The sequence below is a fragment of the Sceloporus undulatus genome, chromosome 1 (assembly GCF_019175285.1).
Source record: "Sceloporus undulatus isolate JIND9_A2432 ecotype Alabama chromosome 1, SceUnd_v1.1, whole genome shotgun sequence".
NCBI lineage: Eukaryota > Metazoa > Chordata > Lepidosauria > Squamata > Phrynosomatidae > Sceloporus > Sceloporus undulatus.
Window position 1 is genome coordinate 364,193,663 of NC_056522.1, and position 17,989 is coordinate 364,211,651.

General features: G+C 39.6%; 1 protein-coding gene across 1 annotated transcript; it reads left to right on the forward strand.

Moving 5' to 3' along the window:
• ZFYVE21 (zinc finger FYVE-type containing 21) lies at nucleotides 1–17,216 on the forward strand. The gene is made up of 8 exons (XM_042460750.1): nucleotides 1–39; nucleotides 2,916–3,080; nucleotides 4,728–4,896; nucleotides 6,448–6,523; nucleotides 8,179–8,270; nucleotides 10,843–10,896; nucleotides 15,381–15,523; nucleotides 16,471–17,216. Exons 1-8 carry the CDS (start codon nucleotides 1–3, stop codon nucleotides 16,504–16,506), a joined length of 774 nt encoding a protein of 257 aa, XP_042316684.1. The 3' UTR covers nucleotides 16,507–17,216.
• Nucleotides 17,217–17,989: the final 773 nt, after the last annotated feature.

The following is a 17,989-nucleotide window of genomic DNA, read 5'->3' on the forward strand; positions in this document are numbered from 1 at the left end:
ATGAATTATTTTGGCATTTGCTGTGAGAAAGCCGAGAAGGTATGAGGGCAGAGCACATGAAAGGGGGAATCGTACCAAGATGAGTGAATGCATCTTCTATCAGCGGAAGGCAGATCCTGGATCTAAACTAGTGTGTTCAGCTGTAAAGAAATGCTTCTGTTTCTGATATTTCCATCATACAGTTAGGTTTGAACCATGCATAAGATTTTTGTTATGCAACTGGGAATTGTTGATGAAATGTCTGTGACACTGAAGCCTGTACCTAACTAGCAGCGAGTGCTCTCTGTTGTTTTTCTGTTGAGCATCATGCTGGAAAAGCCATTTGGCTGATGTCAAATCAGATGAGTGTAAGGATTCTATTCATTGTTGTTCTGTGAAATTTCTTCACAAAATTTTCATAGCAGTTTGACTGCAGAAGTAAAAGAACAAGAAATTATTTGTGGAAATAAACCCGCCCCCCTATTTACCATTTAAGATTCCCCCCCCAATTGTTGGTCGCTGAACTTCCTTCACTATTTGAGGCAACCATAAGGAGCTTTCATTTTGCATTGCCTGTCTTGTAAACAGTTCTGCGGATCTCTAAAGAACATTCAACTGAGCTAAGACTCAAAAGGGACATATACAAAAAATGAGGGGGAGGGGGAATGGAGGAAGAGAATTCAAACAAATATCCAGCTCATGTAGGGAGAAAGTTAGAAAAGCTAAAGCTCAGAACAAGCTCAGACTTGCTAGAGAGGTTAAAAACAATAAAAAGGGCTTTTGTGGGGTATGCCTGTAGCAAAAAGAAAAAGAAGAAAATGGTAGGGCTGCTGCATGGAGAAGATGGTGAAATGCTAACAGGGAACAGAGAAGATACAGAACTACTCAACACCTTCTTTGCCTTGGTCTTCTCTGGAAAAGAGCAGATGATCCAGTGGGGGAAATGCAACACAGAATAGGTAAAGAGGTAGTACAGGAATACCTGGCTTCTCTAAATGAATCCAAGTCTCTAGGGTCAGATGAACTACATCCAAGGGTGTTAAAATAACTGGCAAAAATAATCTCAGAGCTACTGGCAATAATGTTGTGAACCGCTTTGATCTGGAGGAAAAGTGGCATACAAATAAAAATTATTATTATTATTGTTATTATTATTATTATTATTATTATTATTATTATTATTATTATTAATCTTGGAGAATTCCTGGAGAACAGAAGCCCCAGCAGACTGGAGGAGTATACAGTTGTCCCTCCATATTCGCTAGGGTTAGGGGAACAAGACCCCTGTGAATATGGAAAAACCGCAAATAATAAAACACGTTTTCCCTGAGAGGACACCTCTCTAGGAATCTAGGTCCTCCAGTGCAACTCTGTGGCCAATGTCCAACATACACTGACCATAGAATGGCACTGGAGTAGCTACAAATGGTCTTTCAGTGCAACTTTTAGTTAAAGTTGACCACAGAGTTGCACTGGAGGACCTAGACAGTCCTAGAGAGAACATATTAATGAAATCTGTGAATAATCAAATCCACAAATATCAAAGCTGCAAATATGGAGGGATGACTAAATGCTTTCCCCACCTTCAAAAAAAGGGGGGGAAAGAGGACCTAAATAATTGCCACAAAGTCAGCCTGACATCAATACCAGGAAAGATTAATCATTAGACAGACAGTCTATAAACACTTAGAAAAAATTGCTGTGATTATTAAAAGTCAGCATGGGTTACCCAAAAAAATCAAATCATGCTAGATTAATCTTACCTCTCTTTTTTGTATGGATTCACATGCTTGATAGAGGAAGGGAATGTTTATTGATTTCAGTAAGGCCTTTGACAAAGTCCCCTATAATATCCTTGTAAATAAGCTAATAAAATGTGGATTAGACATTGCGACAGTTAGGTGGATTTGTAATTGGTTAACTGACTGAACCCAAAGAATACTCAATAGTGGCTCCACTTCAATGGCTAGTGGGCAGCCACAGGGTTCTGTCCTGGGTCCATTTCTACTCAGTATCTTTATCAAAGATTTAGATGGTGAAATAGCAGTCACACTTATCAGATTTCCAGATGACACCATATTAGGAGGGATAGCTAATACCCCAGAGAAAAGATCAGAATTCAAAATGACCTTAACAGATTATAAAGCTGGGCCAAAACCCAACAAAATGAATGTCAGCAGGGAGAAATGTAGGTCATTAAAAATGCAATACACAGATATAGAATGGAGGAAACCTGTTTTGACAGCAGTACATGTGAAAGGGATCTAGGAGTCTTAGTGGACCACAGACTGAATATGAGTCAGCTATGTAATACAGCAGCCAAGAAAGCCAATGCAACTCTAGGATTCATCAATAGGAGTATATTGTTTAAACTGAGGGAAGTAATAGTACCACTCTTATTTTGCTTTGGTCAAACTGTGGTGTCCAGTTCTCAGCACCACAGTTCAAAAAGGATGTTGAGAAACTGCAGCATGTCCAGAGGCAGGTGACCAAAATGGTGAAGGGTCTGAAAACCATGCCCTATGAGGAGAGACTTAGGGAGCTGGTTATGTTTAGTCTGGAGAAGAGAAGGTTAAGAGGTGACATGATAGCCCTGTTCAAATATTTGAAGGGATGTCATATTGAGGATGGAGCAAACTTGTTTTCTATTTTCTGCCTGGGAAGTCATGAATAAAGAGCGCTTGTTTAACTAAATTTAAACAATGCCAGGTCTAACTTCACTATGTTTGGGGTTTACAGAAGAGGTCATAGGAATGAAAGATTAGCTGGCAATACACTGTATGGGTTATCTTTGAAGCCATTTTCTCCTGCAAATTCCTTAGCAGAAGGTTTCACTGTAGATGGTTTTCTACAGAGAAGAACATCTCTGTAAAAGAAGAAATGACAGACTGAGAGGAAACATGTATAAATATGCAAAGAAATGTGTATGAATGTAGAAAAAAAAATATCAGAAGAGAGAAATCTGTTCTGTAACTTGCAATGCATTCTTTCCATCTCTAGCCCAGAGTACTATATCAGATCTTCACATCTTTTATGTTCCTGTCTTCCAGTGTCCCCGATGCATGCAGTGCAGTACAAAATTTGACTTCATAACCAGAAAGGTAAGAGGTTGGATACAACATGTACACTGACCTATTAATCTTTGTTCAAAATATCTTTAGCAAAGTCACAAGTGTGGTAGTAAATTTTAATGAACTCCAGAGAGTTAATGATGCAGGTCTCTCTTAACACTGAATATACAGTGGGCCTGCCCTATTGGTAAGCTAGCAATCCAAGGATTTGACCGCCCGCAAATTGTCATGGCCCATGTTATTCAGTGGTGGCGTGGGTGCACGTATGTTGCCACCCATTGAATAATATGGAGCTTCAGCATCCGTGTTTTTTCCCATCTGCAGAACCAAACACCCATGGATGGAAAGGCTCCAATGTTTGTCTCCTTTGCTGTAAGAAAAGTTTCACTGAAAACTGTAAACACTCTGGAAGCAATCAGTGGTTCCTTTCTTCATGCATTCATGAAGAGTTGCTTGCATTCAGAGCCATAGACAATACCACAAGTGAGCATCATTAGTAGGATGGTATCTCTCATTTCTGTTTATCTTGGAATGGGCAATTTTGGCTAATTCATGGACTTCGTTGTTATTGTTGCCTGCCTTCAAGTCATTTCTGCCTCATGGCAACCCTATCACAGGGGTTTCTTGGGAAGATTTGTTCAGAGGAGGTTTGCCATTGCTTTCCCCTAAGCCTGAGAGTGTGTGACATGCCTAAAGTCACACAGTGTGTTTCCATAGCTGAGTGGGGATTCGAACCCTGATCTCCCCTCGTCCTAGCCCAACACTCAAACCACTCCACCATGTTGGCTCTTGGACTTTAAACAGCTTATCTTTCTGGGTAGGCAAACTTGTAAGGCATAATTGTGGCTTTGACATCTCTCTGTGAATGCTTTGCGCCCTCATCCCTAGTAATCTTAAAAGTTCCTCAGGTGCGTGCAATATCATTATCCTATAGTTTATGAATCTAGCCGATCTGTCTAGAAACTGTTATCTATCACAGATTGTGTTGATTCCTTGGTTTATAAGGTATGTCCCTCACTTGAAAATGTTTAGTTTAAAAGCATTGAATTTCTGGCAGGGGAGGTGACCCAGCAGGCTGTTTGTAATTCTACGTTGCTATGAGTCTGTGAAACAGAAATAGGACTCTTTGGGGCTGAATGGAGAGTAATTTGCTGTTTCATTCTCTTTTGAATGAAAGGAAAAGAAAAAGAGTTGAGAGGTTCTGTGCTGGCCCTGGAGATTCTTAAGTGTGTTAAGAAGCTGGTCAAATTGCTGGTCTTTACACATCTTTTCAAAACCCAGACAAAACTTGAATGTTATAAAATACCAGATTTCACTGTTTTGGAATTCTATTATGATTTATCGGGACAAGAAAGAGGGAGGGCAATTTTACTGTGTTAAAGTAGTTGGCTTCATTAGACTTTTATGGGAAGTAGAGTACTGTACAGGGAATAATGCATTATAACTGAAAAGCCATATGGGAATATTGCATAGATTATAATTCTTTTTATCCTAGGTTTTCAGACAACCAGTCAGGGGCTTAACTAGGGATCTCAAGGTTCTCTCCTCCACATGTATACTCATACTATGTTTAACTATTCATGTATTTCAGTTCTGTTCAGTGGCACTTGTCATATGCCAGAATTTTTAATGCAAAGTTCCAGCTCTACTAAATATTTTTCCTGCTTTTTCTATTAGCACCACTGCAGAAGATGTGGAAAGTGCTTTTGTGACAAATGCTGCAGCAAGAAAGTGCCTCTGCCTCGTATGTGCTTTGTTGATCCTGTGCGCCAGTGCGCTGAATGTGCTCTGGTTTCTCAAAAAGAAACAGAGTTCTATGACAAACAGCTCAAAGTACTTATGAATGGTAAGTATTGACCAAGGGATGCTTATTAATTAGGTTTTCACTGTGTCTCACTGATATGTGGAAGGATAATTTGACTTTAGAGTTTTATATTTAATCTGACATTGGAAACAACAGTGTGATTTGCTAGCCTCAGAAAGACTGCCAAACCTCATGAGGCTTATATACCGTAAGCCCCTATTAAAAATGGCCACCAAATCCTCTCTCCAGAGAGACTTATACAGTACATCCCTACTAAAGATGGTCATTGCAGTCACTTTTCAGGCTCCCACACCTTGCTGCTGAATGCTGCTCGGGCTGAAAAATAAGGGGGGAGGGAGATAAGTTCTGAGTAAGAAGAATATACATATTTCTGTTGATAGACTTGAGGTTGGGATGTGTAGAACCCTAAAGGATGCGACGTTTTAGTATATAATTATGGCAGGAAAATAGAAATTGATATTATATGATAATGATATTGATACTGATCCTCATATTGTACCATCCATAAAAAAAAGTCTTACTCTGGGAGCTAAGCACATAGTGTTACTCGGAATCACTGTTTCCTTTACCTAGTACAGTATTTGTCTGCAAACTTTGATGTATAGCTTTGACCTTTTCTGCCTTTCAGTTACTGTTTGTTTCGTTTTTCACCTCTTCTAGGAGAGGTTTTATAGCATGGCTGTTGCAAGGGGAAATGTAAAGATTTGGTGATGGTGAAGAAAAGAGAAGTAGATCTGTTTGGATTTTGGTGACATTTCTGTGCCTCATCATAGAATCATAGTATTGCAAGGGATCCCAAGGGTCATGTTGTCCAGCCATCTGCAGCTGCAGAAATCCATAGCTAAAGTGCCCTTCAGTCATTGCTTCCACCGCTTTTGAGTATAGTCAGTCCCACTATTAAATAGCTCTTACTATCAGGATATTCCTCCTAAAGTTTATGATTTTTCCCCCATAACTTCAGTCGTCATGAAATCATCATAGTTAATCTGTTATTGGCAATAGCAATAGCATTTACATTTCTATACCACTTAATAGGGAAACTCAGCACTCTCTAAGCAGTTTACAGTCTGTAAGCCAATTGCCCCCAACAAGCTGGGTACTCATTTTACCGACCTATGAAAGGATGGAAGGCTAAGTCAACTTTGGAGCTCTGAGATTGAACTCACAACCTTGTGAATTCGAATTTAACCACTGTGCCACCAGGGCTCCTGGTTATTCAGACATTATTACAAAAAAGTTTTCTTTATTACTCATAGTGATTTTTCTGCTTATTCTTAACTGTCCTCCAAGGACAGGAACTTACATTTTCTTTTCATTGACAAGGCTGAAAGGAGCTAGTATTGGTTCAACTGCAGGGTTCTTTTCTATTAAGAAAACAAAACTGGGATTATCTTAGTAGTCTATGGCATTACTCCCCCCCCCCCCCATTAATCAAAATGAGTCTGAGAAAGCTTAATAAACTATTCCATCTAATAAGAGATTTAGAACCAGATTAACTAGGCAGTCTTAATTATTTATTCTAGGTATTTTAATGCAGTTTTTCCCATTCTTTCCCCTTTTTTGGATATTAAGGTGCTACATTTTATGTAACTCCAGAAACATCAGAAAAGACAGAGATGATGGTCTGTCGACTTTCCAACAACCAGAGGTGAGAACCAGTGGTGTGATGACTGTTGGAAGTGCCTGTCATTGAAATCTAATCTAGAACACTAGAGCCATTGAGGCAATTCTCCAAAGAACAACAATAATTAAAAAAAAAACCTGATGTTGTAGGTGTTTTAAAAAAACTAGTGTTCTAGCTGTTAAGGCTATAGAAATATTGTCCTGCAGAACATCTCAGATGAACTTTATCTTGAATGGGAAATTGCTGGTCTCTTTGTTTACAGTAGAGCTTTGCAGCAAAACACCAAATGTGTTATGCTACCCATGGGTACTGGTTTTTCTGCCTAAAAGATATAGTAGTGATCAAATATAGAATACCATTCATACATTAATTACATTACATGCAGCAGACCTTTTCATATTATTCAAAGAATGTCTAGCAAAACATGGTATCATTGGCCAAAGACATGATTTTTACATTGAAGAAATAGTTGAAATGCCTTTAGATGTGTAGTATGTTTATGGTCTCCTTCCAGATTTAGCCAGTAATGAGTTTTCTGGAACAGAACTAGCGAGACAGAACCAGGCCCTTTTTGAGACTGGACAGATTGCCTCTGGGGTCTGGACAGCAAACAGAAGTTCCTAAGATCCACCATTCCTCCATATAAATGAGTTCCTGCCCATCGCTTTCTTTTGGCACATCATTTTGCTAAGCTAGAACTCTTTGTTTGTAACATTTAGTTTTTTCTATGTAGTTTTTTTTTAAATGAAGGAACATTTAACTATGATTTCCCCCTCCATCAAAAAAAAGTATGTCACTACTAAGGCATGAGCTGAGCTACTGTGTGCGTCTGAGCTCGCTGCCAGCCAAGCTTTATAAGAGAGCATACTACCATTCCCTTGAAAATATCTGTTGAGTCCATCAAAGTGTCCATATGCCCTGTTCCAGCAATTCATGTACATGATGGAATTTACCATGTGAACGTGGGAGTATAAACTTCCCAATACTACAAACCCAAACTTTGGTTTTCCACTTCAGTAACAATTAGACTTATTTTGGGCTGCATCCACACTGCAAAAGTAATCTGATTTGACACCACTTTAACTACCGTGGCTCAATGTTATGGAATTCTGGGATTTGTAGTTTTGTGAGACATTTAGCCTCTCAGAGAGCTCTGGTGCCACAACAAACAGCCATTCCCAGCATTCCATAGCATTGAGCCATGGCAGGTAAAGGGATGTCAAACCAGATAATTTTTGCCGTGCGGATGCAGCCTTGGTCCTTCATAGTTAAAACTAAACTTGTCACCTCATCACCGTATGCACATGTTTTGCATTTCTATGGCTATCCATACAATCTGATTATAAAGATCCTTCCTGGGCACCAGTTCACTCCATGCATCCGAGGAGGTAAACCAGGTTTCCAAAAACTTGTGCTACAATATTTTTCACTCAGTTCACTCAGTCTCAAAGGTTCTGCAAGATCTCTTTTACATACTGATATTCCAGACTAACATGGCTGTGTCTCTGAATTTGACCTAAGTTTAATTAACTTTCTATCACATTTGTCTTTATATATATATATAAAAGTCAAATCAATAATTGTAAAACAAGGGTTTTTTTTTCAAGTGGATCTTAATATTTCAAGACATGCAGACTGTCATATATGAAACAAGCAGTGTTCTTTTCTTTTGTGTGTAGATACCTGTTTCTGGATGGTGAGAGCCATTACGAAATTGAAATTGCACAGATTTCAACGGTTCAGATACTAACAGAGGGATTTACTCCTGGAGGTAAATCTTTCAATTAATTAGTTGCTCTGTGTGTATCGTCTCATAATGTTTTAATGTACAGTGAAGAGTAAGTTGTTTCTTTCTCTAATACTTTGATACTTAAACCTTGGCCAAGCACTTTTAAAGCCACCCAGTGGGTTTTGGGGCTGAGCTGGGAATCGAATCTTGGTCTCCAGAGTTTTAGGCCAACACTCAAACCATTTTGCCATGCTATGCATACTACTTTGATGACAAGAGATGCTACATTTTGTAAGATGCTTTTGTTGTCCTTACCTACCTTCGAGTAGACCCCAACTCATGGAGATCCTGTGGATGATACATCGCCAAGTTGCCCTATCCTCCACTACTGTGCTTAAATGCTGTAGGTTCAGGCCCATGACCTGCCTGATGGAATCCATCCATCTGGTGTGCAGTCTTCCTCTTTCAACTTCCCTCCACCTTTCCTAGCATTATTGTCTTTTCAAGTGTGTTGTGTCTCCTCATAATGTGGCCAAAATACAACAGCTTCAGTTTTATCATCTTGGCTTCCAGGAAGATTTCTGTCTTGATTTGTTCTAGGACTCAATTGTTTGTCTTTCTGTCTGTCCACGTTTCCTCAACACTCTTCTCCAACTTTTATATCAAGCTATATTCAGTTGTTAAAATGTTGTGTGGGTTTATTGAATAAACGTGTTGTCTGCCAGGTGTTGTTTGATACCAGCTTTGGTCAACCTTTCGCATAACTTGATGAGCCCAGGTGGCACAGTGGTTAAATGCCTGTACTGCAGCCACTCACTCAAAACCATAAGGTTGCGAGTTCAATACCAGCAAAAGGGCTGAAGCTCGACTCAGGCTTGCATCCTTCTGAGGTCACTAAAATGAGTACCCAGATTGTTGGGGGCAATTAGCTTACAATTTGTAAACCACTTAGGGAGTGCTTAAATGCACTGATAAGCGGTATAGAAAGGTACTTGCTATTGCTGTAACTTCAGATACTAGTCTGTCTCCCAACATGTCATGCCTACATGAATTTTAGAGGAGGAAACCTGGATCAGGTAAAAGAATATGAAGGATGGTATTTTTCAAATTACAGAGTTGTCATTTGTTACACAGTTGCCATTTGTCATAGATTTTTACTGACAAAAATACAAAGACTGGACTCTTGTTAGTGTCTTACACATAGGTAAATTTCCCTTTTGAAAGTTACTGGACATTTAGCACTTAACTTCACATACAGAGGTTTACACTAAAATCTGATGAAGGATTTCAGCTAAATTATATTTGATCAGACAATTGCTACTTTTAATAAAAGCTCCAGGACTTTGGAAGTAAACATATCTCTTCTTTAACTTCCCCTCTTTTATTTGAGTTTGCTAGAACTTTGGCCAGACTCTATTCTAATAGAGTCAGCTTAGCCCAAGAAAATGTGAAGTGATCACTTGTTTTTGAGTATTAATAAGTACCTCTTTTGTTGCTTGCCGGGTAACCAAAAACAGTCTTTTATACTAGCTCTTGTAGAACTCCAGTTTTGTAAAACAGCCTATTTTGAGCAGTGGCAGCATCTGCAGCAAACACAAACACCTAATTAAAGTTCACTTCACACTTGTCCTATTATTTAGTTTGAGGGCATGGAGAAAAAAAAGGTAAAGGGTTGGCAACAAATGCTTGTTCCCAAGTCCACATTCACACGATAGGGACAAATCAGTTGTTCTGTGTTAAATTTATTTGATCTTGGTCTGCTTTTTGTTTCAAAAAATGTACAAACAGTGGAATTACTTACAAAATGAGACTTTGGTGAAAGTACTGGCTTAATGACACATTGGACATTCTCAATGATGGACTGAACATGTCCAATGGGTTTTAAATAATTAAATAAATATCTGTTGTAGACTATGCCAGAAACCATGGGCTCTTGACTCACAATGTGGATGCCTAGGAGAAACTTGTAGTTGCCACTAGCAGTTGGTAGGGGAATGCTAATGACATGTTTGTTAATGAAAACATTTTAGTGTTAATAAAAGAATGGCACATTTATCTCAAACTTGTGGCCTTCCACCTCACAAAGTATTTCTGTTTTATTCAATCTTGAACTAATCTTGTTATGAATTCTAAATGGATATTGAGCGAGAACATTATTGAAACAGGTTAAATGTCTTCCCAAGCTTTAAATGGTAAGCTGCTCATTATTGACTCTTTCTGAAGATGTTTTTGTAAGCTTTAAGTGTTCCTAGCCAAATGAGGACAATTTCCCTTAACCAGACTGAAAAAATATGTCTAGCTAGGATGTACATAAGATTCGTGTGCAGACTGGCTGAATGTTTAGAATGTTGAAGCTTGATTTCATAAAATGAAATGGAGAATGAAGGATTCAAAGTGTGCAAAGTGTGCTAATGTTTGGGATCAAAGCCACATTCTTCCTGATGTCTCTCATCTTTAGCTTGCTGTATGTTTCTTACACTGACTTAATCCTGTTTGTTACTGAGTTCTACAATACTTGGATGGTTGTGTACTGTATACTGAAAATAGAGCAATTTTCTTACTCATTTCTTTTGATTGATCTTTCTCTCACTGCTTGCCTGTCGCCTTGATGTAGAAAAAGACATTCATACTTACACCAGCCTCTTGGAAAATGAACACATTATGGAAGGTCAGCAATGCAGCTCAGTTCTCTTAAGCATGTTTTCCTCCCTTGTAGCTTCTGCTCAATGCATGTTGCCTCCTGCAGGCTGTAGTATAAATTTGTCTTGTGGGGATGGGAGTTTCTGCTTGGATGATATATTTAAGAGTCCATCATTATCTGTGATATCACCAGGGAAGCACACATCCTATTTTGTACTCCGCTTGAATCTAGTATAAAAAAGACTGGTCCAGCTGGCAACCGAAAGGCTACCTCAAACAAAACTTTGACTGTTTCCTCTTCCCTTGATGGTTTGCTTACCACAAGTCATCGCTGAAAGAGAAAAATTGACTTAAGCTTGATGGAGCAAGCCACAAAAGAGTATCCCCTTTAGAATGGGCCACAAAAGTATTCTGTTTGTGTAACACAGAGACACACTGCTCAGGGTAAGCAATCTGTATCTAAGTTGTATGTGCACTTAGGAGCATGCCAGAAGCCCTGGTGGCACATTGGTTCTATGCCAGTACTGCAGCCACAACGTGTTTGATCCTCAGGAACTCCAAAGTTGACTCAGCCTCCCATCCTTTTGTAAGTTAGTTGTTAAATGAATACCCAGCTTGTTGGGGGCTATTGGCTTACATATCGTAAACCACTTAGAGAAGCAGTATAGAAATGCAAATGCCATTGCTATTGCTTAATTATTCGTATCCACTGCAGAGATTCTTCTTCTGTTAGGTGGGTGGGTTGGTTTGAATTGGAGGTTACCATTTTTCTGATTGCATCTGCTTAAGTGAAGAAGAGGTTCTTCCACTGAGTAATTTCAGAAATGGAGTAATACTGAGACAAGTACAGTGGTACCTCGGGATACGAAATGATCGCGTTACGAAATTTCCGGGATACGAAAAAGTCAGATTGGCAAAAGCTGTTTCGGGTTACGAAATATTTTTCGGGTTACGAAATTCATTTCGGCGCGAAATTCAAATGCTATAGGCTTCCAGCGCCAACGGAAAGCTATTTCGGGTTACGAAATTTTCGCGTTACGAAGAGAATGGCGGAACGAATTAATTTCGTAACCCGAGGTACCACTGTAGTAGTTATGTGAATGCTGCTGAAATATACAGGCCCAAACACCTGAACAGGCAGGCCAAAATAAACCTGCTTTGGGCCACTTTGGAGGTATGATGTTTACATGACACTTGCATCTTAAGAGGCCAGAAGCTGCGCCAGAGCTGTGCTCCAGTCTTTAGGACTGGAGCGTGACTTTGACACAGCTTTCAGACTCTTAGGATGCATGCATCATTTAAACAGCATACCTCCAAAGTGACCTGAAGCAGCTTTATTTTGGCCTGTCTGTTCGCGCCCATACCTTTCATCTCCTTGTGGAAGAAAGGCAGGACATAAATCCTTGAAATAAATAAATAGCTTGATACACCAGGGCAGGCCTTTTCCCTGGATAAATATCCCCTCTCTTAAGCTGGCATTCTGAAGTTACAGTGGTACCCCGGGATACGAAAGCACCGCGTTACGAAATTTCCGGGATACGAAAAAAATCCATAGGAAAAAACTGTTCTGGGATACGAAGGTTTTTTCGGGTTACGAAAAATTTTTTGGTGCTTTTCGGCGCTTTTTCGCACGAAATCGCGGCTTTCTAGCGCTAGCGGCTATGGCTTTTTCGGGTTGCGAAATCTTTCGGGTTACGAACGCCGCGGCGGAACGAATTAATTTCGTAACCCGGGGTACCACTGTATTTTAACTTACTGCGGGAGTCAGGGGGGAAGTGGAGCAGGCTGCTTAGCGGAGCTGCTAGTGTTTGCCACTATCCAGTAAACAACAACTAAACAAGCAACTATGCTTCTGAATGCTAAAAGAAGTTTTGCTGTTTTGTGATCATAAATAACTTTCTAAAGGGATCACTTTTTATACCCACCCAAATTTGGGTTTAGCCATCTAGTTCCTACAGCCTATGGGTTGAAGAATTATCTAAATTGATGCACTGCATTAGAAATGACACATCATAGCAGTTATCTACAAGACTAGTTCTAAGAATTACCCAGTCTCCTTTCCAAATGTAGCACTGTGGACTGTTCAGACTGAAAATCTAGGAAGCCTCCTCCAGCTTGGACAAACCATATGTATTTGTGGATAGTTTTAATGCATCTAGATAATATGTTTTTCCAGTTCTTCTCATTACTGTTGACATGGGACTTGAGGAACATTTTGAACTGGAAAAAACTAGATTTTCTGCTATTGTAAACGAGGGATATGATTTTTAATACTTTGTGATACACTGTCCTTTTTAGAAATGGAAGAATTGTCTACAAACGAACATGTTCCATCACAGGAAAATTCATAAGTCCCATCATTGGTAAACAATCAGGCAGTGGAGCCACCGTCGTCTTTTTCCTCCTATCCTTTTCCCTTTTTGGTTCAGTGTGCTTTTGTACCTGATGCTCACATTCCTTGGCTGTTCTCATCCGGTCAAACTATCTGCATATTTCAATAGTTTGAAAAAAGTTCCAGAGGAATGTATGTAGTTTGATTTCCAGAAACTATATAAGTTAATTCCATAGAAAACATTCCTGTTGATTCTGTTTACATTAAATATCACATAGGTTTAATTTGACCTACCTTTGAGTCTTTTTTTGCTTTTGTTTTGTGGTGATTTTGGTGTACAGTGTAGAACATTTTATAACAGAAAACCTGAACTGTTAGCATCAGTCTCACAAAAAGACTAAAAACATGATGTCCTCCCAATATGAACCATAATTCCCATATGAGTGTGCGCAGTCTGTAAGATCTTTGAGGAGGTCCTTCTTCCAGTCCTGCCATTCCCACAGCCATGTCTGGAAGAGAGGTGAGAGAGGTCTATTTGGTGGCACTCCAAGCTCTGGGCCTCTTTCTCGAGGAAGACTAGGTGTCCTTGTTTTTATGTGGGCCAACAACTTCTTAAATTGCACTATTCACACACTGACTTAAAGGATTGTTAACAAAGTGCTAACTGTCTTCTTTATCTGCTCTTTTTAACGGATGCATTTTAAAGTGTGTTTAATTATAGAGATTAACCACATTTTAAAAAACACTTTGTTCATATGTTTATATTTATATTTGCGATCTGCCATGAGTCTCCCTTCTGGGGGGGGGGGAGATGATAATAAATGCATTACGTCTTCTTGCATAATACAGTATTTATTGCAGAATTAGTGGGCTGAAAGGGAAGAAGGGTAGTGGTGGACTGCAACTGAAAACCTTTGGGCTGAATGAATGAACTCTGAGAAGCCAAGGACCACTTTTCTGCCTCAGGAGGCCACCAAAAAACCCTCCCCACAACTCAAAAACAGACAAGAAAACTGATGTCTGAAAGTCCACTACTTCTTTCACAATTGCCCTTTTGAAAGTCAGCTGACATAATTTCCGCTCTCTGAGGTTTCCAGGAGCTAAGGCCAGTTCAATTCAGTGCTAGATGCAGATTTTTTTTTTTTAAAAAAACCCAGATTATGAAATGTGCATGCTAAACAGGGGTGGCAGATTTAATTTCTGTTCTGTTGTAGGGGGTGGCTTAAACATGAAAAACCAGAAATCTTGGTGGAACATATGATGGTTCATGTTCTATTTCCATCTGTGCCCCTTCTTCCCTTTCCTGCAGACCCCACCTTCTCCTAATGTCTCATGAATGGCCTTCCCTTTTGTTTCTCTGTGATAAAGAACACTGAACTGAAAATCTTGCTACTAAATAGACAAATTTATGAGAGACTAGTACTGTCTAGGTAAGGTTAGTTACACATTGCAATTTACTACTAAATTCTAGACTCCTAAATCATACATCTTCAAAACAAATGTCAGTGTGTAATGTCTCCACTATGTACTGTTCACAATATGCTCTCTATGTGTCAGAAATTCAGGATAGCACATTCTTGTTGTTACAACTAACCCAAGGAAAAGATATATATATATATATAGAGAGAGAGAGAGAGAGAGAGATTTTTATTTATATACCGCTTTTCCAAAGATGTGTGACCTATAGCTTAATCTGGATATTACTTAGCTGTGTTAGGCTTTGCCTATCTCAATGAACTTATCATCCCAACTACATTGTTTGTCTTCTTTTAACATTCATAGCTACATATAGCCCTTGCGGTCTCTTCCAACTCTATGATTCTTTATGACACTGATGGGGGCTAGAAAGTGATTTAGAGACTATCTAGACAAGAAGCATCATAATGTACAGTGTGCTCATGTCATACACAGGCGCATTATACACTGAAAGCAGTGCTGCTTCTTCCGGAGCCATGCACCAGAAGAAACGGTGTGCGTGCCTGTGACACAAGTGCGCTGCTGCACGCCACTGTGAGCACAAGCCCCGTTACTTGTAATGGGGCTCAGGCATACTCGTTTTTTGTTTTACGTGGGGGGTCCGGAACAGATCCACTGCTTAAAACAAGGACACACTGTACTTGCATAATCTATTTCCATAAGAATCTAAAACATTTTCTCCTGATGTTACTTTTCTCCACCAGGAGGCAATACTCGTGCTACTGGCATGCTCCTTCAGTACAAGAAACCAGGGTCAGAGGAACTCAAACAGATTAAATTTACTGCTGGTGAAGATTTTAATTCCAATAAGAAGTTGTCAGCCACCTGGCTCGCAGCAATGCATAAGGTAACCAGAAGAAATGTTAAGCATAGTATTTTATGTATCATGTATCTCTAAGATCCAATGAACTCTAGAACCTGGCTTTACTCAGTAGTTCTCTGAAACCCCAAAACAAGATATATAGCCACTAGCACTGTTCCCCAGCACTAGGCTTTCAGAAATATGGTGTTCTTATCTCAGAGATAGCATGTTGCTTTCATAGACAATTGGCTTTTGATAGCTTTATCATCCCCTAATCTGATCCCCTCCCAGAGTGCCAAGTGCCATTATCTCCTAATGAGTAGCTCATGAACACTTCATGTGGATAGTGACAGCAGTAACAGAAACAGCAGCATCATTGGCTTATTGATGTCTGTCATGGTGCAACCAACTCTTTCAAGAAAAATAAATACAGCCAGCCCTCCCCATTTGTGGCTTTGACTTTTGCAGATTTAACCTCTAGGTCCTCCAGTGCAACTCTATGGTCAATATCCATTGCAAGAAACCATAGAGTTGTTCTGGAGGACCTAGAAATTCCTAGAGAGAACACTTTTCTAGGCATTTGTAGGTCTTCCAGTGTGATGCTGTGATCAACGTCTGGCAGAGGTTGACCATAGAGTTGCACTGAAATTCCTAAAGAAGTGTTCTCTGTTTTTAAAAATTGTGTGTGTGTATTTTTAAATTGCAGCCTTTAGTCTTTCATGGGTGTCCTGCTCCCCTAACCCCAGTGAGTATGGAGGGCCCACTGTACAATAGCAAAATAAACTGAAGGGAAGAAACAGAGCTCTCTCTCTCTCTCTTGTAACTGTCCTAGGATTTATCACTCTCCTCTTTTCTGTAAATAGTTATATCTTAATATGTAACACTGTCTTTAATGTCTTTATCTTTTTAATTAGCAAAGACTTGGCTTTGAAAACTTACCTAAGGATGGCTCCTTGCTTTTAATTATCACTATTCTTTCTCTTTCATTGCAGGCAGCAAAACTCCTTTATGAATCTAGGGACCAATAAACAACTTCTCTGACTTGAGGGGTAAAGATCAGCTCTAAGAATAAGCTTCTTATTCCTTGCTAGTTGACACATGGTAACAAATTTTGGTAATAAGAATTCTTTTCCCATCCACATACCTCCCTCATCTCCTAAATGTGGTCTATCATGTGAGCACTGGCCAATTATAATGTGAGTATTTGACCTATAAGTATTCACTTATTTAGTGTGCAATATGTATACAGTTTATTAATGCTTTAAATAGAGCCTTGCATCTATGACTTTATTTTGTTAAATCTTGTCTGCACTCAATATGTAAGATGAAGTGTGACCTGCACTACGGCTAAATGTATAGCACAACTTTTCTAGTACAGATTATGTATACTGGGTAATTCATTTAAAAAGGAAAAAGACTTTGTTTGATGCTTCAGAGAATAGTTTTTCAGGTGTGTAGATCTCAGGTTTTTTTTCTCCTCATATCCAAATGATATATATGAAATCTGCCTTAGGTATCATTTTATAGAAGCCACTCTTTCTCTGATGGTGAGGGTTTGTATCATGAGATTAAACACTTTTTTTGTAAAGTAATATTTACCAAATACCACAAAATGTTCTGTGTAAAGTTGATCTTTCTGAATGAAGCTTCCAGAAAGACAAGATTTTTGAAGTTTTTATATTCATGCTTTGTGGTAATTCTAGCTTTGGCTAATAAAACCTTATTAAATACTATAGAAGTCTGTGTTAGTGGTGATTGTAGCTAGTTGGAGTAATGAGGAGATTCTGCATTCAGTTTTGTGTCAGGCTGAAGTAGGCAACAATTGCAACAAGTAAGTACAAGAAATTTTCCTAGGGTAGGAGGGTATATATAGGGCAGTGATGGTGAACCTTTTACAGACCGAGTGCCCAAACTGCAACCTAGAACCCGCTTATTTCTTGCAAAGTGCCACGTCCCTCTGGCTTTCTAGTAAGAAACTCTGACAAACTCTGTGCTAGGGCGACAGCATGTGTGCCCACAGAGAGGGCTCTGAGTGCCACCTCTGGCACGTGTGCCATAGGTTTGCCATCACTGATATGGGGCAAAGTGGACTGCTACAGAGAAAGTCAGAGGCTGACGCTGGGGGAAATTTGTGGCTTTCAAAGTTACAAACAATTTCTCATGCAGATGCCACTTGTTCTACTTATGCTGAGCAATTTCCAGGACTTGGCAGGAAAAAAGGAGGCTCCTCTTCAGCCCCAGCCCTATGCATTCCATTTGGAGAGGCCTTGGCTCCTCTTTCCCCATTGCTTTGCCTTTGCTTTGCATTCCTCCACTGCTGCTGTGAACTCGAGGAGCATAGGAGCATGAAATGGAGGATGGGATCCAGGGGCAGAAAGAGGAGGAGGAGGAGAACTGTGGCTGCATCCACACTGGAGAAATAATGAGGTTTGGCAGCACATTAATGCTAGAGCTGGCTCTTTGCTATGGAATTCTGGGAGTTGGAGTTTGTAGTGGGGTCCAGAGTGAAGC

What these genes read in the sequence shown, in the direction of transcription:
- ZFYVE21 (XM_042460750.1), top strand. Translation starts at nt 1, where the DNA reads ATGAATTATTTTGGCATTTGCTGTGAGAAAGCCGAGAAG. An exon ending in AGAGGGATTTACTCCTGGAG is followed by an intron (nt 8,271 to 10,842) that starts GTAAATCTTTCA and finishes GCCTTGATGTAG; the next exon opens with AAAAAGACATTCATACTTAC. An exon ending in AAATGAACACATTATGGAAG is followed by an intron (nt 10,897 to 15,380) that starts GTCAGCAATGCA and finishes TTTCTCCACCAG; the next exon opens with GAGGCAATACTCGTGCTACT.